The 24,996-nt window shown below is 36.8% G+C and overlaps 4 protein-coding genes across 4 annotated transcripts; 2 read left to right on the forward strand and 2 right to left on the reverse strand.

Annotated features, from left to right (window-relative positions):
- Positions 1–5,274: 5,274 nt before the first annotated feature.
- LOC113767877 (protein NEN1) lies at positions 5,275–12,216 on the reverse strand. The gene is made up of 6 exons (XM_027312079.1): positions 11,703–12,216; positions 10,948–11,105; positions 8,728–8,774; positions 8,348–8,411; positions 6,295–7,040; positions 5,275–5,758 (listed from the first exon to the last, which is right to left on the reverse strand). Exons 1-6 carry the CDS (start codon positions 11,992–11,994, stop codon positions 5,527–5,529), a joined length of 1,539 nt encoding a protein of 512 aa, XP_027167880.1. The 5' UTR covers positions 11,995–12,216; the 3' UTR covers positions 5,275–5,526.
- A 2,618-nt stretch (positions 12,217–14,834) lies between these two features.
- Positions 14,835–17,247, reverse strand: LOC113768686 (pentatricopeptide repeat-containing protein At5g48910-like). Its single transcript, XM_027313139.1, has 2 exons — positions 15,231–17,247; positions 14,835–14,909 (listed from the first exon to the last, which is right to left on the reverse strand). The coding sequence occupies exon 1, from the start codon at positions 16,967–16,969 to the stop codon at positions 15,662–15,664; it is 1,308 nt and encodes a 435-aa protein (XP_027168940.1). The 5' UTR covers positions 16,970–17,247; the 3' UTR covers positions 14,835–14,909; positions 15,231–15,661.
- A 1,811-nt stretch (positions 17,248–19,058) lies between these two features.
- On the forward strand, positions 19,059–21,102 carry LOC113769336 (pentatricopeptide repeat-containing protein At5g61400). Its single transcript, XM_027313794.1, has one exon. It carries the CDS (start codon positions 19,059–19,061, stop codon positions 21,075–21,077), a length of 2,019 nt encoding a protein of 672 aa, XP_027169595.1. The 3' UTR covers positions 21,078–21,102.
- Positions 21,103–21,890: 788 nt separating this feature from the next.
- LOC113767551 (putative pentatricopeptide repeat-containing protein At1g74400) lies at positions 21,891–23,643 on the forward strand. The gene has a single exon (XM_027311682.1). The coding sequence runs from the start codon at positions 21,917–21,919 to the stop codon at positions 23,327–23,329; it is 1,413 nt and encodes a 470-aa protein (XP_027167483.1). The 5' UTR covers positions 21,891–21,916; the 3' UTR covers positions 23,330–23,643.
- The last annotated feature ends 1,353 nt before the right edge of the window (positions 23,644–24,996 follow it).

Genomic DNA, 24,996 nt, shown 5'->3' on the forward strand with positions numbered 1-24,996 from the left:
GCACTATGTATGCTTTTCCATGACCAAGAGGCTGAGGTTGGAGGATGCTTATCCAGGGATTGAAGATCTTTTAGGTACTTGCTTCTTAGCACTTTACTCATAAGCAAATTTGGGAAGCAAATGATTCTCCAAAGTTGCTTAGCAAGTAAAGCTTTGTTAAAAGCTTCCAAATCCCTGAATCCCATCCCCCCCTTTCCTTTCACTTCAGCAAGCTTCATCCAGCTAATCTAGTTGAGTTTCTTTTCCTGCTCAGGATTTCCCCACCAGAAATTTGCAATACTCTTGCAAATGTCATCAGATAGTCCTTTTGGTAGTTTGAAGCAGGCCATTGCGTAGTTGGGCATCGCAAGTATCACCGACTTGATGAGCACTTCTTTTCCTGCCATACTCAACATTTTGTTTATCCAACCTTTTAGCTTTTTGATGACTGCACTTTTAATGTACCCAAACACTTGGTTCTTTGTCCTTCCTATTGCCATTGGTAGCCCCAGATATTTTGTATTTGTTGCCTCCTTTAATTTCCCAAACTCCTGACAGATATCTGCTCTTCTTGTCCTTGGGATGTTCCTGCTATAGTACACAGCAGATTTCTCAAAATTCACTAGCTGTCCTGAAGCCATCGAATATCTTTGTAACATCTCTTTCACTTGCATAGCCTCCTGGATTGTTGCCTTGCAGCATATCAGAGAATCATCTGCAAAAAATAAATGTGATATTTGCAGACTATTCTTGCTTACTTTAACTCCTGTGATCAGCTTATTTTCAACCTTTGTGTGTATCAAATGGGACAAACTTTCAGCACAAATTAAGAAGAGGTAAGGGGAGAGGGGATCTCCTTGTCTCAAGCCTCTACTCGATTTAATATATAGCCCACCTTAGCTCCATTAAGATACAAAAAAAAGACACTGAAGAAATGCAAGCCATGATCCACCTAACAAAGATAGGACAGAAACCCATATGCATCATCATTCTTCCTATGAATTTCCATTCCACTCTATCGTACGCTTTAGACATGTCAAGTTTAATAGCCATGAAACCTGTCTTACCTTTTCTTTTATTTTTCAAAAAATGCATCACTTCATGAGCAATGATAACATTATCCACTATTTGTCTACCAGGAACAAAAGCTGACTACGACTCACTAATGCATTTGTTCAGGACAACTTTAAGTCTATTAGCAAGCACTTTTGAGATGATTTTGTAAGGATCAAAGTAATCAAAGTTTCATTGACAACCTTAAGCATGTTACCAGAGTGGAAGAAACAAGTCACTGCATTCATCACATCTAGTCTAACAATATTCTAGTATTTTTGGAAAAAAAGAGGAGACATACCATTTATCCCAGGTGATTTGTTTGGATGCATGGAAAACAATGCCTTATGTATCTCTTGTTCACCCACAGGTCGAATCAGGTGTTCATTCATCTGTCGTGTTATAGTATTGGGAACTCCCTGTAGTGTTTCCTCTATTTGATCAGCTTCTCCAGCAGTGAGTAGCTGTTTATAATATCCACAAATTTCCTCCTTCACTTCCTGCTCATTCTTGCACCATTGTCTATTATCCTTTTGCAGACATGTGATTTGCCTTTGTTTCCTTGCATTCATTACACTCGCATGGAAAAAAGCTGTGTTTTTGTCTCCTTCCTATAACCACCTTTTCCTTGCTTTTTGGCTCCAGTATAATTCCTCCTCTCGATATGCCTTACTCAGTTGCAACTTCAATTCCACCAACTAGCCCTTTTTTCCTAAGATGTTGCTATCCTTTAGCTCCTGAATTCTCTCCTTTATCACCTGGATCCTTCTCCCTGATTTCATGTTATTATTCCTTTTCCATGTTAGTAAAGCCATTCTGCACTCCTTTATTTTTTTTATTACCTTGTACATCCTTGATCCTTTATGTTCTGAACCCCAAGCTCTTTCTATCACCCCTTTGGTTTCTTTATTCCTGGCCCAACGCTGATCAAAATAGAATCTTTTTTTTACCTTCTTCTGGTTGGGGTTAAGGTCCAATCAGCATACTATGGTCTGATGCTTCATTTTCTATATGACTGCAGCAGGCTCTATCAAACCTTTGGTACCATTTGACACTAGCCAAGCACCTATCCAATCTTTCTTTTACTTCCCCCTCGCCTTCCCACTGATTGCACCTTGTCCACGGTTTCCCTTCAAAGCCTAAACCAACCAGCTCATTTTCCTTTATAAACCTATTAAACTCCTTAAAGCTACTCTCATGTCTCCTCCTCCCTCCCCATTTTTGCTCCCCAGATCTGATATCATTAAAATCCCCTACCAATACCCAATGTTCCCCCCACTCCCTCTTTTTTTGCTCTATCATTTTCCACTGTACCTTTCTTGTGTTCTCATCTGTGCTCGCATAAACTCCCACCAGCCATCATTCACAACCAGAATCACTGTCTTTCATTTTCCCACTGATTGCACCTTGTCCACAGTTTCCCTTCAAAGCCTAAACCAACCAGCTCATTTTCCTTTATAAACCTATTAAACTCCTTAAAACTACTCTCATGTCTCCTCCTCCCTCCCCATTTTTCCTCCCCAGATCTGATATCATTAAAATTCCCTACCAATATCCAATGTTCCCCCCACTCCCTCTTTTTTTGCTATATCATTTTTCACTGTAACTTTCTTGTGTTCTCATCTGTGCTCGCATAAACTCTCACCAGCCACCATTCACACAACCAGAATCACTTTCTTTCATTTTCATCCCTATGAAGAAAGTCCCCTGGTCGATACTTATCACTTCTATATCTTCCTTCCATATCATTGCAAGTCCTCCTATTTTACCATTAGAGTTAACCACACAGCAATTGTCAAACTTTAATTGTTTTGAACCTTTTCTATGATTGTTTTCTGATTCTCTGTCTCAGCCAAAAAGACAACACTTGGAATGTGGAGATTTATCACCTCCTTTAGTTGGAGAATTGTCAAGGGTCCTCCCATACCTCGACAATTCCACACCAAAACCTTCATTTACACTGTGGAGGCTTTAATGGGATTGCCTCCAGTTCCCTCATTTTAGTTATTTTCTGACTTTTCCTTCTTCCTTGTTCCTGAAATCCTTCTTCCCCTCCATCCTCTTCCATTATCTCTCCCTCCTCATTAACTACAGGTTTCTTTCTTTTTCCCCCTGATCCCCCACATGAGTATTCTTTTTTATCTCTCCCAGTGGTGTTCTTTTAAGCCTATGGAACCCTCTTTGCATCTTTCGTTTGTCTTCCACCTTCACAGAAGCTAGAGGAATCATTATTTCTTGGCCTTCCCCCATTCCTACCTTCTGTACATTCTCTTTATTACCTGGCCAATCCTTTATTACATCTCCCACCTCGCCTCCCTGCATTTCGAAATCCATGTGACCTTCCACCTCCCTTGTTCTTTTTTCCTCCTCCTGTACTTGAATTTCTTTGCCAAAAACCTGATTTCCCATCCTCACCTCGTCTGTCCTTGGCTCCCTCGTTTTCTCTGCCATATCACTAATTACTAAAGCCTTTTCCCACCATACCTTTTCCTACATATCCCTCCCCAGTTTGTCCCCCTCCCTCTACTCTCTGTCTCATCCTCTCATGTTGTACTGCTCTCTCTCCTATCCCATCCTCCTTTCCTCCTGAGTCAACCCCATCCGGTATGTTGGATTGTCCCTTAGGGTGCATTTGTTTTCCATGTTCACCCCTAAGTGGTGATGTCATTATATTCCCTGCTCTCATCCACGGTCCAAACTGTGCTTCGCTATGGGATTGATTGGTCCTCATTTCCATTCTGCAATTTTTATCTCCATGTCCTATGATACCACACTTATAACAAAAATCTGGGCAGCGTTCGTACCAAAATTCAATCCAGACCATCTCTCCATTCAGTTTCACTGTTGTCCCTCTTACCAGTGGCTGGTGCAAATCTACTTCCGCATATATTTTCATATGCCTCCCCTCCTTTCCGCCCCCAAGTGGTAATATGACCTCCCTCACTTTCCTGAACATCCCCCCTATTTTCTTCCCCGCTACCTTACTCATCCAGTGTACCGGGAGATTCCAGATTTGGATCCAGAAGCTGGCAAATCTAAAGCACTCAGCTTGTTTTTCAAATCCTACACATCACTCCCTTATAATGAGCACCTGATTGTCTAGAATCCACGGACCTCCTGCCATTACCTTTTCCTTATCCGCCTCCCTTTCAAACTGAAATTGAAACACATTTGGGCCTATCTCAGTGACTCGTAAGTTTCTAGGATAACCCCAAACGTGGTTGGTGAACTGTTTTACCCCGGTGAAATTGGCTATCTTATCTCCCATAATTCGGCCTACCAAACTTCCTCTGCAATCTTGAATGCTCTGTTCTACATCATCATTACTTAAATCTATTCCACCCACTTCCTTATCTAATAAATCAAACCTTCGTAGAGCAATTGCTAGAGCTTCCTCCATCTTCCCCAAAACCCTATAGTGTTCCCAGTACTATCTTAGGATGAACAAACAGCCTTATCACCAAACTCAAAACACAGTAGGTTATATAAAAGAAAAGCTAAAAAAGAAAGCTAAACCTTCTTCCCTTTTGGAATTCTGGATATTCATAGTTTGAATGCATACCACACAAATCTACCGCTACCCTTTGTTAGGTGGATACTAAGCTGAAAAACGAAATGACAACGACAAAGAAGTAAAAGAAGAAAGTGCAAGGAAATGAAGGTGACTGAAGCTACTGGCCATTAGTGAGCTGAATCTTCTTCATGGGTTACTAGACACCTCACTATTCCCCCGCATAACTCCTTCAGGAATATCCAAATTTTGGACCAGCTGATTTCCGCTAGCTGTGTTCTTGAGATTAGAAATTTTTTGAAAGCTAGGCGGGTTCTGGTACGGACGGTGAAAAGTGGTGTGAAAAGGTGTTCGAAAGTGTTTGCTCCTACACCGAGAAGGGAAGCTCTCAATTCTAGAGAGATAAGTTTAATAATTAATTGTCAGCGGAGAGATTTTGAATCTAAGCACTACTTAAGTGTGTTTTTTTCTCCTCTCTAAAACATTTTTTTGCTTCGCAAACCAGGTTCACAAGGGCAACACAACTCCACTACTGAAGCACTTTCATAACTGTCCGGAGTTAACTCTTTTTGAAAGCTCAAACTAATTTGACAAAAAAATGAATATCGAATTGCTCGCTTAACTCGCAGGTTGCACAATAATGCCGAAACTCATTGGTAAACAAATAATCAGAAGGTTATTGAGGCCACAGAAACAAGCAAACAGCATGCCCAAGTAAAGTCAGATCCAACTGAGATCATTCGAAAATCAGAAGCTGCCAAAGATTGCATTATAACATCTTACAACTTGAAAACAATAAGATCCAACTGACATCATTTGAAATTAAAAAGCTGCCAAAGATTGCAGTATAACATCTTACAATTTGAAAACAATAGTAAAACAATTAAAAGTTAAAGAATCCTCTACCACAATTTGGTGAACAGAATCATGTCTTTTCAGTAGTCAGATAATTACAAGTTAGTATTGCCTCAAGTCATCATCTGTCAGTTGGGGTGTAGAATCAACTTCTTTGCCACTAGACGGATGCCAGCATTCTGCTGGTAGTCATAAGCATCGAAGGAGAAGTATGCATCCACAAAATTCCCAGGTGTAAATAAGGGATCTAGTTCTTCAGTGTCAAATTTATTGAACACAAGCCTTTGTATGGTCGAAGATTCTTTTTGGTATATCTCTGTGGCCCAACGAACCACATCACCATCTGCTATGGTGGGTAAGCTGTAATTTCAAACATATATACGTGAATTAGAAGATAAAACTTAAATGATGAGTAATCTGGGGTCCTAATCATCTGAAAGCAAATTTTTTATTGGCCCATTTTGAAAAGAGCAAAAGTTTTTAGATTTGCAGCATCGCTTAGGCTAGAAGATTATTTATTGCTTTATTTTTACCAATATTTCAGAACATGAATAGTTATGACAAAAAAGTCAAAAGTAGAGGAGGAGAAGGAATATAGCTGAAAACTAAAAAAGAAAATCCTTAAAATGAATCGGGTTTGTGCATGATAAGTTTTTTAACTATGAAACAGATAATAAAGACAATTTCTCAACCTTTATCTAGCACATTAAGTGACACAATCTGTTGCTAAACCATTGAGCATAAACAGAAAATCACAATGTTATGTACGGAAGAAGGGATAGGATAACCAAAAAAAAATGCAACTGATGAAATCACTAGAAAATTGAACTTTAACTGTTATGCTATTATATTGTGGTTGAGACTTTGAAAGCGAAAAAGAAATAAAAGCAACTTACTGCAGTCGCACAGTAGGAAAGTTCCAGAAGCCAGCCTTTCTAGTCACAGAAGGCCTCCATTCGGAGCTGCTACCAGAATCCACAGACAGCCTTTGAGCAAGCTTGTCAATTTCATCTAAAATTCTGCATAGGCTTGGTGATGCATTCACCACAAAACTCAACCGGGGACGACCAGCAGGATCAAAAAATTTCTTACTGATTCCAAAGCGCACTTTCAGTTGCCTACAACAGACATGTAATGCTATACTTTTATGCAATATTTGTATCTTCCGAGTCCCACGGTAGAAGGAGGCAAGAAAGACAGACACAGAAGGTATAGAAATTTCATCAGGCTCGAGGAAATCAATCAGACCGCAAGAACCCTCAGATGAAGTTGTTGAAGATTCTTGTAAGGCTGAACCAGATTCTTCTTCTTCCATGCTATCCTCTACTTGAAGGGGTTCCCTCTCCATTTCATTCCTCAACAAGCCCATGTCAAAGGGGTCTGTCCCAGTGGAGTTAGGATCAACTATATCCTGGACATCTATATTTGTGACGGGAGTTACAAGAGATAAGATTGGATGAGCTTCCTCCAGGTGATTTGCAGGAGTTGATCTCAGATGATTTTCAACTTTACTGCTGGATGATGGTTCACTTGAGTCCAAGCCTATCGCTTCAGGAGAGGCCTTCCCATTGCTGCGACTTCTTGTAGTAGCGTTTGGAGAAACCCAACTATTCTCTGTGAATATATCAGGAAGGCTGGACTCCTGCGAGTGTGAAAAGAATCAAGCTATTTACTTCACACCAGAGAGAAGGTTGCTTAATCTCAGCGAAGCTAAAGAATAATGCAAGGTATAGTTTAACATTCAGGTTATAATATTCAACAGAAAGCAGTAAAGCTCATTATCACTTTAAATGGTCATCCACAAATGAACTTTAACTCATCCTTTGTTAGGGAAGCAATAGCTAAGATAAGCTCATCTAGAAGCATCATAGATACATCCTCTTAGCATTCAAGTCAAACACTCAGGTAAAACTACCCATCAATCTTTTGCAGCATTAATGACACTTTGATTCAACTTTCTTTTGATCCTTCAACGGTTCTAATATTCACTAATCAAAAGCCCATTTTTGCCTCTACTAAAGCATCAGAATTGCTCAAGTCCACCTAATACGGCCACAAAGCAGTTGAGCTTTGTGGAACCCCACTAAGGAATTTCAGAGTCCCTTAGCATATTTACCACCCACAGGTGAGTGGGTTATTTTCAACTAACTTCTACAGAGTTTAATCTCAACATGAAGCATTGTATACCAATTGCTAATGCTGGTAAAGGTAGGAGGAGACGACATCGATACTGAGTCACTGATTCAAGAATTGGAAGAAATGCAGCTGGGTACACAATTTACCCTCAAGAATAATGTGCACAATCTGTCATAACTGATTCCAATAATTTTAGAAACCACTAATTAAGAATGGCTACTAGTTATTATTATTTATTATTTAGCATCTTATCACAAAGAGAGGGTACGTCAAATACTTAAAACAAGAAATGACAAAATTTGAATGCTTAAACCCCTGTAAATGCACTGACATCTTAATCTTTTATGAGAAAATATGATAATTTCATGTTAAATGGCATGGTTCCATAGGAACATTTCCACAACTGATTTAACATATCTGCTACTCCCCCCCCCCCCCCTGGGCGGGGCAAGCTAAAAGGAAAACTCAAATGGCAGAAAATGAAAACAGCTTGAGCCACAGGCTGGTAAAGTTTTTATAGATATTTAGCTCTTGAAACAATCTAATGGACTAAACTTTTAGTAGATTTGCCCAATAGCTATATAGGTCAACACCGCCAACTGAAGAAGTCAATAACCAGCAAAAAATTGAGTAGATGTAACAAGAGATATTCATCAAATAAAATGAAAGCCGGAAAGAGGTGTCATTTTAAACTAGTTAGGTGGAATGTTTAATACTAAGCATACGCACTGACCACTGATCATAGTTATTAAAAATTGCACTATCAAATCAAATTAAGAAAATTGCATATCAGAGCATGAAAATTGTCATTACCAGGAATAAAACAGTAGCACAATACTTGAGAACCTCAAGATTCATCCGAACATCATCTAAACTCCTGCAACATGACATTTGAAGAGAGATAAGGCTAAAGCAGAATGAATCCTTCAGGCATGATACATGTGACAACACAACAATATCATCTACATGTTTGGATGTTTGTTGATCCGCATAGCTTGCTAAATGTAACAACCGGATGACAAAAGGAAGTCAAACACTAGTCTATCAGCCTTCTATGTCAAGTCACTCGGAAACAAGAACAATTCAGCTTTAACTATTAAACTAATAGCGCTATCATAGAAAACTTCTATAGGATAACATTTAAGGAAAAAGAAGGTACTTGTACAGACTGAGAAATGAGAAAGCAACCATACCTATGTGTTTGCTGACCAATTCCAAAATAGGTCGCAAGAGTGGCCATCTGAACATCAAGCAACTTGTATTAGCATCTAATCATCATGCTAGACAAACAAAATTGTTCAAACTGTGAATGCATACAATATAAACTGATTCGAGATATTCAAAATGTTAGTTGTAGACGATCAGATCTGACTAGCAAAAATTCAGATTCTTTTGGATGAACTAAAATTCAACCTAGGAAGGTCTTATCTAAGGAACCCATCAACAAGAGTACTGATTTATTAAAGTTAAGGCCATTTAATGGTCTACCTATATGCACAAACAAACAATCTATAAGATCAAACCTCAAAATTTTATTTTACATGAATGATAATGGTTACTTTCTGTGGTTTGACTTCAAAAATTTCATCAAGTAAACTAAAATTTTATGAGTAGAAATACAGTATTTGGATTGGATCAGCCTTGTTGGAAAATTTTACGTTTTCTGTGAATATTCCTTCTATACAATTTCCAATCACCTTTTTACATCACATACACTTCCTAAAAAAGTGCTACATCAATTTTTTCCCAAGCAAATCCAACCAAATAGTATTTGGAAACATTATCTTTTTAGTTGGAAAAGAATAAGTGAGTCGACCAAGTCAAGCATGAGTCCAAAGCAAGAATGAATTAGTGGGGATTGGGTCCTTTGTATTGGATTAACTATAAGGATGAAAATTGAGGGTACAAATTATGTTCTTAAAACATGAGTTTTTATTTACTGTAATGATAGAAGAATGGTATTGAATATTAGAAGAATGGCATTGAATGATAGTAATGAGATTTTCCAGGAAAATCTTTTAAATACTTCAAACTTCTCCTTTTTCTTCTATTACTTCCCCCTGCCCTTTGATACAAATATATTCTCTCTCTTCTTTTTTCATCTAGAGCAAAATAAAATGCAACAAAGTTATTTATCTTTTCTTCTGCCCTAAGCAAATCTTATCCTCTGATTTTCTTTCCCACAACTAGAGGTGTCAAAATGGGTGACTTTGGACGGGTTTGGGTTGGGTAAAATGGGTAATGGGTATAAGTGAATCAACCCATTTATACCCATTTAATTAGATGGGTATAAATGGGTAAGTCAAAAAATGAATTGGGTAACCCAATTACCCATTTATAACCCATTTATTTTAATTTTTTGTAAATTCATTTAAATTCATTTTTGCAAACTAAGTTATCAATTTATACCGCTCTTTGTACCCATCATTAGTTTTAAATATTTACTTATAATGTTCAATAAGCCTAATTACCAATTTTTTTTCATTTATACTCTATTTCACAAAATTACATATTATTTAATAATTGAATAATAAGAGTATGAAAATTTGAACTAAGTACTATAAAAGTTAATATAAAAATTTAATCCAAAAATTTTGAACCCCAAACATTTTTTCCATATATAAATTTAAAATTTCATTTTAGAAAGATAAGAAAAGAGGCTCAAATTTATCATAAATTGGTAATGCCGAAAAATGAGCAAGTTAACAAATTAAGAGAAAATAAAATAATAAAATAAAACCAACAAATAATAATAATAATGAAACAAAAGTAGTTAACATCATGATAAAATGAAAAATTTGAAAAAAATATGGGTGGGGGAAAAGAAAAGATTTAGGGGAAGAGAATTCTAAATGGGTTAATTGGGTTTGATGGATTACCCAATAATACCCATTTAATAAATGAGTATTATTGGGTAACCCATTTATACCCATATACAAAAATTTAAGATACCCATACCCATCTATTCATGGGCGGGTATGGATAAATTTAGTTAAGTGGGTTGATTTGCCACCTCTACCCACAACCAAACACTAAAACTAAAAAAAAAAAAGAGGTATTACACATTTATTTTACTGAGGCAATGAATATATTCGTCTACCAAAACTTATAGTTAATCCATATTATATAGGAAAGATGATTTACCAAAAATTGCTTAAGTAATTAATCACTTTGCACTAGTACATCCAATCTGTCCTCTACTGGTTTCTAAACTCATTGACATAATATCTCATTTACCTATAGGAAATTAAATCATACTTTAGGCCCCAAAAAAAACTTTTAAATGCCATGATAATCAGTATTTATTATCTTTATTGTCCTTCCAATTCCTTGTAAGACTTTGAACTCTCACAAATAGAAAAAATAAAAAGTGTAGTTCCTAAAACAATTTAAGGGGGACAAGATAATTGCACCTTCATGTCACCAGCTCTTCTTCCAAATCTTTGTGTTAACAATGCCAGTGAATCAATAGTTCCCTTGGGCTCCGGAGCTGGCCTATTGATCTCGGCGAAAGCTTCTCTAATCCGAGCACAATCAAATCTTAGTATATTGTGCCCTGCCCATATCCTCCCTGTATAGAAAAAACAAAACAATTAAAAGTCAGTTCATCATAATCCCAACGATCTCAGAAACACACACAATGATGAACTTTACATTTCTCAAGATTTCAAATCAAAATCTTGTCCACTGAAATACTCCCTATGATCACAAAACATCGAGCTAAAATAGCCACAAATGACCCCAAAATACCACAATTAGTGAAAGAGGCACGCATAAACGCTTGATTGCTAGAAAGCGCACAATTTTGGGGGCTGCTTATTATGAGGGCATTTTGACCCACTTTTGTACCAAATGTATACTTTTCTCGGTATTTTTAGCACTGCATTTTGTACAAAAATACATTTTTTCCCTGTATAAATGAAATTCTTCACCAGCTCAATTCACAGAAATCAAAGAAGACCCCACAAAAATCCAGCATTTCAAGTCTCAAACTTTGCTCCTTCATCAACAACACCAAAGAAACTATATTGGTACAATAAAAATAGCAAACCACAAAAACTAAATGCTAACAAACAAGAATCCTAATTTACAAGAAGAGCACTTAACTTTCCAAATACATGTCTAAATTTCTATAGACAAAGCGAGAAAAGTAAGATAGGGGGCCAACCATGGAGAATGCCGTAGACTTTATCAGCTATTTCAGCAAAAGTTGGAGCCGAAATCACGGCATCTCTACTAATCCCATTACACCGAACAGAAAGATTAGAAATGAGGGACAAATCAGAGGGTTTAACAAGAGTCGAGTAATTCTCCAGCTCAATTAGCTTTTTGGGGCAAACCAAAATCGCCCCAAATTCCAAAATCGCAAACCCTTGACCCTGCCGAGTTGGAACGCTGGTTTCCACATCGAAGAACGCAATTTCCGACTTATCCACGGCCGGAACCATTGCTAAATTCATTTCAATTATGCTAAAAATTTCGCTAATCACTTGCTAATTTGGGACTAAGCTGGGTTGGTTTTGGGATGGAAATTGAAAAGGGTTTTGAGAGAAATGAAGGAAGGGATTGTGTAGGCATTTATATTCTGGGTTGGGGGGAAATTTTGGGTTAGCTTGTGGGAGAAGGAGGTGGGCTGTGATTCTATGCTTTGCAGAGTTGCAGACGCAAAAGAAAAGCGTGGATATGAGGAACACGCAAGGTGAAAGCGATGCTTTCCTCGTTTATAAGGCATATCGGATTGCTTTGGTTTCTGGTCCTGCCAATCCGAAGTTTAGGACATTTTCTTTTGTTAATTTGAGAATGAAACATTTATTTATTTATTTTGTTGGAGAAATTTTTTCTTAAAGTTATGATAAAAAAAATTTAGGTTTTTAATTTGAGAAAAAATGTTAAATAAAAAGTATTGCTACAGGTGTTAACCATTAAAGTTACGTTATAGTTACGTGGTAGTATTAGGGATATACGCGAACCGAACTACTCGCGAGCTAGCTCGGTCAATGGCTTGGCTTGAACTCGGTTTGACCGGCTCAAGCTACTCAGTTGGTTTTCGAGTCGAGTTTCGAGTCAGTAATTTGAGGCTTGAGGCTTGTCGAACTACTCATCGAGTCGAAGTGTATTTAAATAATATATATAATTTAAATAATATATATGTATTATAATTATAAAATGACAATTATGGGTATAATTTATACTGAATTTACAATATACTCTTCTTTATAATAAAATTTTATAATGGCAAAAAAGTAATAACATAATTGTAAAAAGACCTAAAAAGAAAAAAATGTCTAGAAAAAGGGAAGAAAATAAGGTTCAGAAGCTTTTTCGAGTCAAGTCAAAAAGCTTGATTAGACTCAACTTGATAAGGTTTGACTAAAAGTCGAGTCGAGTCTCGAGTTTAAAGGGAGTTTTTCGAGTCGAGTCTCGAGTTACGATTTTTTGACTCGAGCTCGAGTCTAGATACATATGAGTCGAGTCAAACTCGAATATAGCAATATTCGAACTCGATTTGACTCGATTACATCCCTAGGTAGTATTAGGCAAAAGCAATGAAATATAAGTTTTTATTTTTTATTTTCATTTATTTTCAGTAGAAGCTAATTTGACCATTGTGGTAAGAAAAGTGATTTTTGTAGACAATTTTAGGTATTTTGTTTCAATTGATACCCACATGGCTATCAATATTAGCAATTGACCAATTTTTTTCTGTTTCTTTTGTAAATCTGATTTTCAGTAATAATAGTAATGAACATAAAAGATAAAAGATAAAAAGAAATTCCAAAATAACAAAGAATTGTCTCATTTTGCATTATAAGTATAGACGAGTTAATGAAATTGAACGCTAAAATCAAAGTGCCAAATAAATTTTGATTAGTCAATTTACGTTACTAAATCGCTAGGATTGTAGTTTTCTAAGAAAAGATTATTAGGTTTTTTATGAACATATTTTTTAAACACCTTTTTAACTCACATATATTAAATAACTACAATATATTTTCTAAAAAAACTCTAGAAAATAACAGTCCAGACGGGACCTTAATTTATCCGAGGCAATCACCATTGAACTTTTGCAACCATCAAGAAAGCATGTCACAACTCACAACCAATGAAAGGTTATTTCTATTACTGCATATCCATACATCCCCTCGAACTTTAACCAAGTCATCATTTTCCCCCGCTCAATAGCTTTCAAACATCCTTCGGGAGAGGGAAAGTAAGTATCGGTGCTATCAAATGTGTTTTCATTTTCTTTCGCATTGTTTTGCGTTTTGAATCCTATTGGCGGCCACTTTGTTTGCTGTTGACCTTAGTGTTGGTATGAAAATTGATTGAAGGAAAAACGTATTGTTTCAGCATCTGCAGCTTAGTCTCTTTTGCAGATGTATAACAAATGAAATGAATGACAATAATGTTCAGGCAATTGTTACTAGTACTAAATTCAACTCTCCTATTGATTGACTGAGAGATCACTATGGGAAATCTTTAAATAATAATAACAAAATTTGTTTAATAAACGAGTAGAGGTTGGTCATGTTTCACAAACAGTCAAATAAAACATCAATCATTTGATACGTGTAAAAAGATAAAGCATGCATCAATTTGACTGGATCTATCAAAGTTAGAGTGATGGTATTCTATTTGTATTAAAAGGAAAAACTTAAAAACAAGCAGCTTCACCTCATAAGACTTGAACACTTAGCATAATTATTTGTATTATTGTAAATTTCTTATATTAATCCTATGCAACATCTCGAATTTGACGAATTGAGCTCAAACTTGAATTCGAGCGGTTCTTAAATTTGAACAAGTTAAATTCGAACTCGAGTTCAAACACAAATTTAAAATTGACATATCAAAGTCGAGCAACTAGTTTTGTTCACTTTATTATTGAATGAACTCAAACATATCTTTAAACTTAACGTATCGAATTTGAGCAACAAGTGTTGCTCATTTTATTTTGCTAAACGAAAAGAGTTTAAACATCTCTTTCTATGTATTATGCACGTTCAGCTTATTAGAAACTCTAGTGTAAATGAGAAGTAAACACTTACAAGAAGCAAGAAATTAAGTGTACAACAATGTCAATATCTTTCAGGCAAAACTACAGCAATAGACAATTTCATTTTCCACGAGATTGTCGCAAAGCACGGGTACACTTGGGAATATTAATTGTTAGGGTCTCACTCAAATCCAATAAAACCAGTCATGTATTTTCATGGTTTTGGTCCAAATTTTAAAACCCAGACCCTTTATTCGATGGGTCTTACCTGAATATCAGTTTTGCTGGCATCTTTTAAAAACTTAGAAATCACTCTTGTAGAAATAATTCAGGGAGAAATATATCTCTTAGATACTCCATTCCTCACGCACCTGGTTCCTAGAAACAACAGGTTTATAATTGTCAATATCCATGCATTAATCATTAAAATTCTAGTGTATTGTCTAATGAAAATCAAAGAGTATTTGTATCTGGCTACCAGATGAAATGCAGGTTATACATGGTATTCCAGAATAATATATATATATATATATATATATATATATAAACTAATGATCTTAATTTCCCAGAGCAACTAATGATCAAAGTATATCAACATTGGATTCCTAATATAGTTTAGTTGCAAGTTTGAATACAAGCTTATACACGTGACCTAGTAGGCTGCTTACATATTCAGAGCATGGAGCCTTGGCAACTTACTTAGCAATCAGTATATGAACGTCTTGGCAGGTTTAAGGAGACTATGCACCTTCGGAACAGGGACAGTTGCAGCCAGTTGTTCCTAAAAGTTCAAAATCCTTGCAGTTAGACACCTATATTCTCCACTGATTCCATAGTTGTTTTGTCAAAGCTTTGCTGCTATGAGGGTGCTGAAGGTGACACTTAAGTTCTCTTCCAAGGTTTTGATGCAAAATTAGGTGATGGAGACACAACTTCCTAGCACCCAATAGGGAATTCACGGTCACCCTAAAATGCAAAAACTTCTGAAAAATTGTGTTGATGATTGGCAAGGTGAGACAAAGATGCAACTCAAAATTCAGAGCTGATTGTGTAAATGCAGTCCAAGCCAACGTCAGTTATTGATTGTCCTGATTCTGATAATGTCCAGGAGAGAGTTCTGTAGTGCTCGTCTAGTAACCATGCAAGTTCATTTCTTTCCTTATCAAACCAAGCATATCATAGATCAAATGTGAATGCTTGTGCGTTCTGTCATTGACCACAAAATCATGAAGGACTCCATTTATCTGAACCCAACTTCGACCTGAAGGCTTTCTCACTCCCATCTCTACTATCTTCTGTTTTACAGTATGTGCTTCCTGCCACCTTCTAGCGGTAGAATATACATCTGACAAGAGCATGCAATACCCTGCAGCTCTGTCAGGTTCAAGCTCCATGTCCAACATTTTATCCACATGAGAAGCAAGTTTCACATTTTTATAAATCCTACAGCCACCAAGAAGAGCACCCCAGACTACATCATTTGGTTTCATAGGCATAGTCCTAACAAGCTCAACTGCTTCATCTAATAATCCAGCTCGACTCAAGATATCAACCATGCACCCGTAATGTTCAACCCTTGGTTCAACACCCCATGTTTGACTCATACTGCAGAAATAGAGCCATCCCTGGTCAACATGACCAGTGTGGCTGCAAGCAGACAACACACCCAAGAATGTCATTTCATCAGGTTTAACATTGCTTTCTCTCAACCTATCCATTTCGTGGAATAATTTAAGAGCCTCTTTTGCATACCCCTGTTTTGCAAAGCCTGTGATCATACTAGTCCAAGAAACTGTTGTTTTCTGTCGCATCTCTTTGAATACTCTATAAGCTTCATTCGTTACACCACAGCTAGCATACATATGAATCAACGCATTGTTCAATGAGAGCAGCTTTGGCTGTTTTCCATCGCTCAGAATCTCAAAGCTATACCGATGAATCCATCTCCCCAAATTTAAATCACCCAATTCAGCACATGCTGAGAGCAGCACCACCAAGGTAACCTGATCAGGTTCCACTTGGGCCCTGCGCATCTGATGAAACAGAGCCAATGCTTGCCTACACCTCCCATTTCCCAAACATCCATCAATCATGGTCGTCCAAGAAACCACATTTCTCTCCGGCATCTCACCAAATATTTGACGTGCCCCATCAACATCCCCGCACCTAAAAAACCCCAAAAGCAATGAATTCCAAGTCACAATGCTTCTCTCACCCATTTCATCAAACACATACCGCGCATTACTAACGCCATCCACGCCTCCACAAGAAGAGTACAAATTCAACAAATTAGTCTGAACAAACACATTTGAGCAGAATCCATGTTTCAAAACCTTCCCATGAACCATTTGACCTTCACTCAACAAGCCCCCTTTTGTACAACCATTAATAACATAAGAATACGAATACCCATCAGGCAAAGCTTCTGATTTCCCCATTATATTGAACAACTCCACCGATTTACACGGTTTTTCGCTTCGGCCATGGCCTCTGATAATTTGGTTCCAAACATTGGTGCTGGGACTTTGGACTTGTTCAAAAACTTGGGATGCACTTTTGAGATTACCAGAGGTGATGTAGAAGGATAATAGGTTGACAAGAATGAAGTTTGTCTGAGAAAAGCCATTGATGATAACTTGAGTGTGGATTTGGGATAGGTGTTTGATGGTTTTACAATTTTGCAATAGTGAAAAGAGGTGGTGTTGGAGGGCTCTGGTATTGATTTGTACCGCGGGAAGGAGTTTTCCAACTAACATTCAAATGGTTTGTTGGAAGTTGGTAGTTGGAACTTGAGGAGAGAGTACGGACACCGGACAACTTTTGTTTCGTTCCCCTTTTATTTTAGGGAAATTATTGATAAATAAGACATTTATCTGTTTATTAATGACAAAAGGCAAAAATGCAAAAGTGTTACACCATCCATATGAACTTTGTATTGAAGCTCTTCATTTTTTTTTTTGCTTAAAAAAAAAACTCTCCATTTTTAAAATTTTCCATATACTTTTGCGATATAAAATAGTTTTTTTTGGAAGAAAAGTTTTACTCCAATTAAGAGGGGAGAGGCCAATGCAAATGGGACCTGGTATGATTGGATTTGATTGTTGTATTTTTTATATTATTTCGTGTACAATTACCTTCAATAGTTTCTTGGATTGTTGGTCATTACTAAGACTCAATGTGGATGGAAGATTAAGAGATTCGATTTATTTGGTGTACAATTACTTTTAATAGGCTCTTGGGCTGTTGGTCACCATCAAAACTTTAATGTGGATGGGAGGTCAAGGGATTTGAAATGATTGTTGTATTTTTTATATTATTTGATGTACAATTACCTTCAACAGTCTCTTGGATTATTGGTCACCATCAATATTTTAATATGAGTGGGAGGTCAAGGGAATATAATTGCCACTTAATTGTGGCTGTCACTTCAAGTGGTTTCCTCCGACGAGATTCCCCTCGCCTCTCTCTTTCCTTAGACTAGATTAGAGTAGGTTACACAAATTTTATGTTACGACAAAAAAAAAGTGTACAATTACCTTGTATTATTGTATTCGAAATAAAAGTAGTGTACACAAATAAAGTATTTAATATATATTTAAATAAATTGATATTCCATTATGTAACAAAATGTGCTTTTGGAGGCGAATCTAGATCAATTTATTGTCTAATGTTGAATTTGAGAATTCTTTACAATGGGAAACTTTGTCTTTTTCCTTTGCCATCAACAAATTAAAAATAAAAACTTGCAACTCTAACGGATGATTCTACATATGAAATTGATAGAGAATGAGCATGCAATGTTACTTTATAAAATTAATATGTGAGTTGTAATTAATTGCACGTTCCTATATAGGGTTTTCTAATGTATTATGAAGCAACCTATTAATAAAATGAATTTACTGTAAAAACTATAAGTAAATTGATATGATCCTAATTTAGAAAGTGTGGCGCCATTTTGCTTCATCATTAGCCAATTCATAGGTTAATTAGGTATTTAGTTGTACCAAATGTGTACTTCAATTGGTCAATCAAATCGTTAAATCACAGTATTCTAATTATTTTAAGAGTAAATCTTATATACATATATACTATTACCGTTGGATTCATAATATATATGCAAAAGTTAGATTTTAAATTAAAATTTTGCATAATTATCATTCATCCAAATAGTTTAAACTGTGTTAGAAAAGATTAATCCTTATTTTAATCTCTTCCAACATGTTTATAAAATATTTTATCTAATTCATACAAGAATCATATGTACATAGATTGACTACAACTCTTATGACAAAATTATTCGAGAATGATTTAAAATGTTAGACAAAAGGAGAATTAAATTCCTCTTTTTTTTTTTTTCTCTCAAATTCTAAAATCTTATGGATTGACGTTAAAATTGCCGCGAGACTCAACTGTCCGATTTCCCGGGACTTTTCTTCATTCAAAAGAAAAAAAAATCGTTAAGCCCAAAATGCAAATTCTTTAACCAATTCATGGCAAAATATTCCAATTCCTCACATCCTCTAAGAAATGTTGAAGCTTTTTATCCCACAAAAAAGAATCAACCTACCAGGATTTTCAACGTTTTCATCTGTCTCTCATTCCTCTTCTTCTTTATTTATTACGAATCTGATCACCTCAATTGTCAACTCCAGAACCGCAAGCCAAGCTCTTCGAATATTCAACTCAGCATCGAATAAACTGGACGCTTCGAAGAATCTCAAAGTACATTCAGCCCTCATTTGTTTTTTGACCAATTCGAAAAAGTATATAGATGCCAGGTGTTTGATAAAAGGCCTGATTGAAGATTTAGGAAAATCCCGAAAGCCACACAGGGCTTGTTCTGCAGTTTTTAATGGATTTAGTCAGTTAGAGAGTGTAATATCTAGTCCTAAGGTGTATGGTGTGTTGATTCTTGCGTTGTGTGAATTGGGGCATGTCGATGAGGCCTATTGGGTGTACCGGAAGATCAGGAGTTTGCCTGCGATACAGGCTTGTAATGCACTTTTGGATGGGTTTTGTAAGAAGGAACAATTTGAATTGATGTGGGATGTTTACAAGGATATGGTCTCACATGGTGGTGTGCCGAGTGTGGTCACTTATGGTGTGCTAATTGATGCTGCTTGTAGTCAAGGTGATCTTGCAAAGGCGAAAATGCTAATGGATGAGATGGTTGGCAAGGGGATTGTACCCACTGTTGTGATTTACACAACGCTAATACGTGGTTTGTGTAGTGAGAGTGAGATGGTGGAAGCAGAAAGCATGTTTAAGAGAATGAGGGAGATTGGTGTGCTTCCTAATTTGTACACCTATAATACTCTCATGGATGGGTATGGTAAGGAGGCAAGTGTAGAAAAGGTCCTTTGGTTTTATCAAGAAATGTTGGATCAGAATCTGCTTCCAAATGTGATCACATTTTGCATCCTCATTGATGTGCTTTACAGGGTAGGACAGTTACAAACAGCAAGGAATTATTTTGTCTGCATGGTGAAGTTTGGTGTGGTTCCCAATGTTTTCATATATAATTGCCTGATTGACGGCAATTATAGAGTGTGCAACCTATCTGCTGCACTAGACTATTATTATGAGATGGAAAAATTTGGTATTTCCCCTGATGTTTATACATATGGTATACTTATGAAGTGCTACTGTAGTATGCATAGAATGGAAGAAGCAGATGCGTTATTAAAGATAATGAAGCACAGAGGGGTCCATGCTAATTCCGTGGTTTATGGTACTCTAATAGATGGGTACTGTAAGGAAGGGAATTTGGGGAAGGCTTTGGAAGTCTGCTCTCAAATGACAGAAACGGGAGTAGAGCCTAGCCTTATTACCTTCTCTACCTTGATAGATGGTTACTGCAAAATAGGGAATATGGAGGCTGCCATGGGGTTGTATAATGAGATGGTGATCAAAGGCTTTGTTCCTGATGTTGTCACGTATACATCCTTGATTGATGGGCATTTCAAAGATGCAAATTCAAAAGCAGCTCTTCGGCTATACAAGGATATGACTGAAGCTGGTATATGTCCTAATGTTTTTACTCTTAGCTGCCTAATTGGAGGACTGTGCGATGACGGAAAGCTCAAGGATGCAATGAAACTTTTCTTGGACAGAAAAAGGGCTGGATCTTCTGGCGCTAAAGCAAATCACATAGATACTGAATGTTGCTCCCCTAACACTGTTATGTATTCTGCTCTAGTTCATGGTTTATGCAAAGAGGGATACTTGTTCAAAGCTAGCAAGTTTTTCTCAGATATGCGGCGAGAGGGTCTAAAACCAGACATTGTTACTTACTCTACCATCCTCCAACGGCATTTTGGAGATGGGCATGTGCTTGAAGCAATGATGCTCCATGCTGATATGACGAAGATGGGCACTATACCAAATGCTACCATTTATAAGCTCTTAAATAAGGGTTATCAACAAATTGGATGTCAAAGTTCAGCTCTCAAATGTCACGAAGATTTAGAAAATTTAAGTCTTGTCAATCCTTGTATAGACTCTTTGAAGAAAGATAATATGCTGAGGCAGTCCATCAATGTGTGATTAACAGATCTTAGCAAGAGGCTTGTCAATTGTCATGGTCCAAAAGCAATCCATGATTAACTGGAGATTCGATTAAACCATTGTGATGGTCACTTGAAGTAACATAAATCCGTGTTTACCCTTGTTAGGGGATGTCAAATCATCGGGTAAGGTTTCCATGACAAGAAAGAGCAGACCAGTGTGATGCTTCCTGTCCTCTGTGGCTTAATGCAGTATTTTGAAAGTTTGCAATTCAATAGCATATACATGATCGACAACAAAGACGAACATGGCGTGATTATTGTTTTGCAACGAGAGAATAGGAAAAGGAGGAGCTCCTTTTGCCGGTAGTCGAGATAAGTGATGATATTGGCTAGATCAGCTGGATACAGGAAAGTGATTACTTTATCCTTACTGTTCGTGTGAGTTTCAGTCTGGACTGGACAAACTGGCGCTGCTAACATAATTCACTGTGTAGAGAAGCGGTTCAAGCTTTTTGACTAAAGGAAACTTGTTCAGAGATCTATCAAGAATAAACCAGAGTTCGTCACTCGTGTATATTCGGACCATAAACTTTTGTCTGTGTCTAGAAAGATAGAGGAATTAGTCATTTGTAACCAGCAGTCCGTCTTTTTAGTAGTAGAATATATAATATAAGGGCAACATTCCTGCTTGTTATCCTACTGATGGATCAAAGTGCTTAAATTCAAAAACATGTTTGGCACATTATAATTTACTGAAGAGCTATTTCAGTTCATAGTGGTGCTATTACCGGTGGTTTACCAATTTACGGTTTCCATTTCTATGCTAGAAACCCTACCTCAGCCAGTAATCGCCACGTACTATACATACATGATCAGATGTTAAGATTCTTGAACCCTTTTATAGAGAAAAGGGTAGCCAAATCATTTGCGAGTATAAGCCATGTCGAACTTCAAAATAATCTCAGCTCAAAAAGACCCAATAACGCCCTTCAAAGTTACCTCAAGTCCAATCCCTCCAAGACTTTCTTGCTATTTTCTGACTTGCTCAGGAGAAATACCTCCCTGCTTGATAGCTACTCTCTTCTGTATGCAATCAAGGCTTGCACCAAAAAAGCCGGAGCCATTGAAGGAAAACAAGTTCATACTCTTGTACTGAAACTAGGCTATGAACCCATCATTTTCTTGCAAACATCTCTCGTAAACATGTATTCTGCAGCAGGAAATCTTGCTGATGCGCGTCGGATGTTTGAAGAAATGCCAACTAGAAACGTAATTTCTTGGACTTCATTGGTTTCTGCTTATGTTGATAACCAGGAAGCAAATGCAGCTTTAGAGATGTTCAGGCGGATGCAAAAGGAAAATGTGAAGCCTGATCATGTTACACTGACGGTTGCTTTATCGGCCTGTGCTGATCTTGGGGCATTGGAGATGGGAGAGTGGATTCATGGTTACATCACTCAAAAAAGCGAGTTAAATGCAGATTTATACCTGAAAAATGCCCTCATTAACATGTATGTAAAATGTGGGGATATTGGAAGAGCCAAGGAATTGTTTGATAACCTCAAAAGAAAGGATGTTACATCTTGGACATCCATGATTGTGGGATATGCAGTACACGGCCAAGCAGAGGACGCGTTAAGGCTTTACGCGGCCATGGAAAAAGAAAGCAAAAGTATGACCAATAAAAAGTGCAGTCATAAAGCTCATTTGATTATCCCTAACGATGTAACTTTCGTAGGAGTCTTAATGGCTTGTAGCCATGCAGGCATGTTAGAAGAGGGGAAAAAGTACTTCAGAATTATGACTGAGGAGTTTGGTTTGAAGCCTAGACTTCCTCATTACGGCTGCATGGTTGATCTCTTTTGTCGAAAAGGGATGCTAAAAGATGCTAACGAGTTTATCTTGGCAATGCTAGTTGAGCCAAACGCGATCATATGGAGGACATTGCTAGGTGCATGTACCATTCATGGCAATCTAGACCTTGCTGCAGAAGCTTACAATAAGCTGCTTCAACTGGAGGAAAGCGTTGTTGGCGACGATGTTCTTATGTCCAATATATATGCTGCAAAAGAAATGTGGAATGAAAAGTTGAAGGTCAGAGATGAAATAAAGCAGAGGAGGACCCCTGGCTACAGCACAATTGAGGTGGGAAGTTGCATTTATGAGTTCGTTAGTGCTGATGATCATCATCCTTTGGCAAGTGATATTTACGGTGTTCTTGATCATTTGATTGGAAACATGAGAACTTACAGCTACACCTCCCAGTTTTCTACTTTGACTGATACTTGATGTAAAGGAAAACTATTAACTCGCTTGATTATAGGATGCGGTTGAAAAGGTCTTCCTTGGCATGTTCTTGTTGCATAAATAAGCAATCTGAAGGAGAAACTTGTAACTGGGGAAAAGGATTGCTTGAATATTCTATTTGGCAAGACTACAAAATCTTAATAACTTCAAGAATAAAGTCGAGGAGTTGCCTAATGTGAAGTTCTCAAGTTGCTTGACTTCTAAGGACTGGACACCCAGATCTACAAAGCAAGCAAACTGCGAGCAGAGTTTAACACGACTAGTTTGTCTGTACTTTCAAGTACAAGCAACATTGTTGTCCCATTTTTAGTATTTCCTTCTAATTTTGGCCTTCTCCCTTGTAATTATTTTGATCCATTTTTATGCAAATTTTGTTTCCAACTCTTTTTTGCGAACCATCTACTTTACAAATGACTCATATTTTGGTGGAATCTCTTGGATTATCAAACCCTGTTATCTGATGCCTCGTTCGAACTGAATTTGGAAATAAGGAGGTCTCACATTGGGTTGATCTTACAACTGATTTGCCTTCAAATATCCAGTATACCATAAAAGGGTTTGCTATTTACATTTGAATACATGGTAAACTCTTGGGCATTCACTACTTGAGCATGAAAATCATAATTCAATACTAAATTCCATCCCACCCCTCTCCCGCTGATTTAAAAAAGAAAAGGTCAATTCTGGAATCCATCAATTCAAGACATATCTAATGAGGAATCAAATGGCACATGGAGTAATTAAGATACTTGTCCAGTTAGGATACATGTTTAATTCTGATCATTTTCCACCCCACCCCCAATGATTTGAGAAAATTAACCCCCGTGCGCGCGCACACACACACATATATATATATATATATTGCACAGTATCACCTCTATGGAGTTGAATTAAACTCCAGTTGACAAGACGTTTTGCTAGAATTCTAAATAAACTATAGTTGATAAGACGTTTCATTATAACTCTAAATAAATAACTAATAAAACCAATTATTTGTGTTTTCATACTATTCAATGGAACATTGCACAATAAATATAAAATAGACATTCATGTAACTGAAAAAATCAAAGTAGACTAAGGTCCCATTTAGGGGTGCTTTTGTTTAAAAAATATTTTTGAAGGATAAAAGTTCGTTTACTGTGTTTGGTGAGTATCATTCCTTCAATTTAGAAGTAGAGCTTTTAGCCATTAAAACACTTTTGATATAAGCACAAAATTGGTACTTTTAAAGTAACTTTTGTTTGTTAAATTAGTTTTAACAATTTTATTTACAAATTTTGAACTAAATGAAGAAATAAATATCTTTTAAAAATTCAAAATTACACATTCTCAAATAAAAAGAATATTTATGCAAGTATGCACTCAAACAATATGATTAAGCACTCTTATAAGTATTTTGATCAAAAAGTCTACTGATTGAAATGATTTTTGATAAGCCACCCCACCCAATGATGGACTAAACTTTGTTCTAATCCAAACAATGCTTGAACTTCATGTCACTAAATCAAGAGTTAAAAACTATAAAGACAAAAGGAGGTATTAGTCTATTACCTCAATATTCATTATCAATATCTCCTTCCACTCCTCCTCTGGGCCCGGCGGTCGCTTTCCGAAGAAGTCGCTCTCCAGTCTTTGCTTTGTTTTTCACG

Source organism: Coffea eugenioides, chromosome 4 (genome assembly GCF_003713205.1).
Source record: "Coffea eugenioides isolate CCC68of chromosome 4, Ceug_1.0, whole genome shotgun sequence".
Classification (NCBI taxonomy): domain Eukaryota; kingdom Viridiplantae; phylum Streptophyta; class Magnoliopsida; order Gentianales; family Rubiaceae; genus Coffea; species Coffea eugenioides.

Coding starts and splice junctions, on each gene's coding strand:
- LOC113767877 (XM_027312079.1), bottom strand. CDS start 11,994: ATGAATTTAGCAATGGTTCCGGCCGTGGATAAGTCGGAAATTGCGTTC. Junction 11,106..11,702: donor AGTCTACGGCATTCTCCATG/GTTGGCCCCCTA, acceptor TTTTCTATACAG/GGAGGATATGGGCAGGGCAC. Junction 5,759..6,294: donor TTTCCTACTGTGCGACTGCA/GTAAGTTGCTTT, acceptor TTGAAATTACAG/CTTACCCACCATAGCAGATG.
- LOC113767551 (XM_027311682.1), top strand. CDS start 21,917: ATGTTAAGATTCTTGAACCCTTTTATAGAGAAAAGGGTAGCCAAATCA.
- LOC113768686 (XM_027313139.1), bottom strand. CDS start 16,969: ATGGGGAAATCAGAAGCTTTGCCTGATGGGTATTCGTATTCTTATGTT.
- LOC113769336 (XM_027313794.1), top strand. CDS start 19,059: ATGTTGAAGCTTTTTATCCCACAAAAAAGAATCAACCTACCAGGATTT.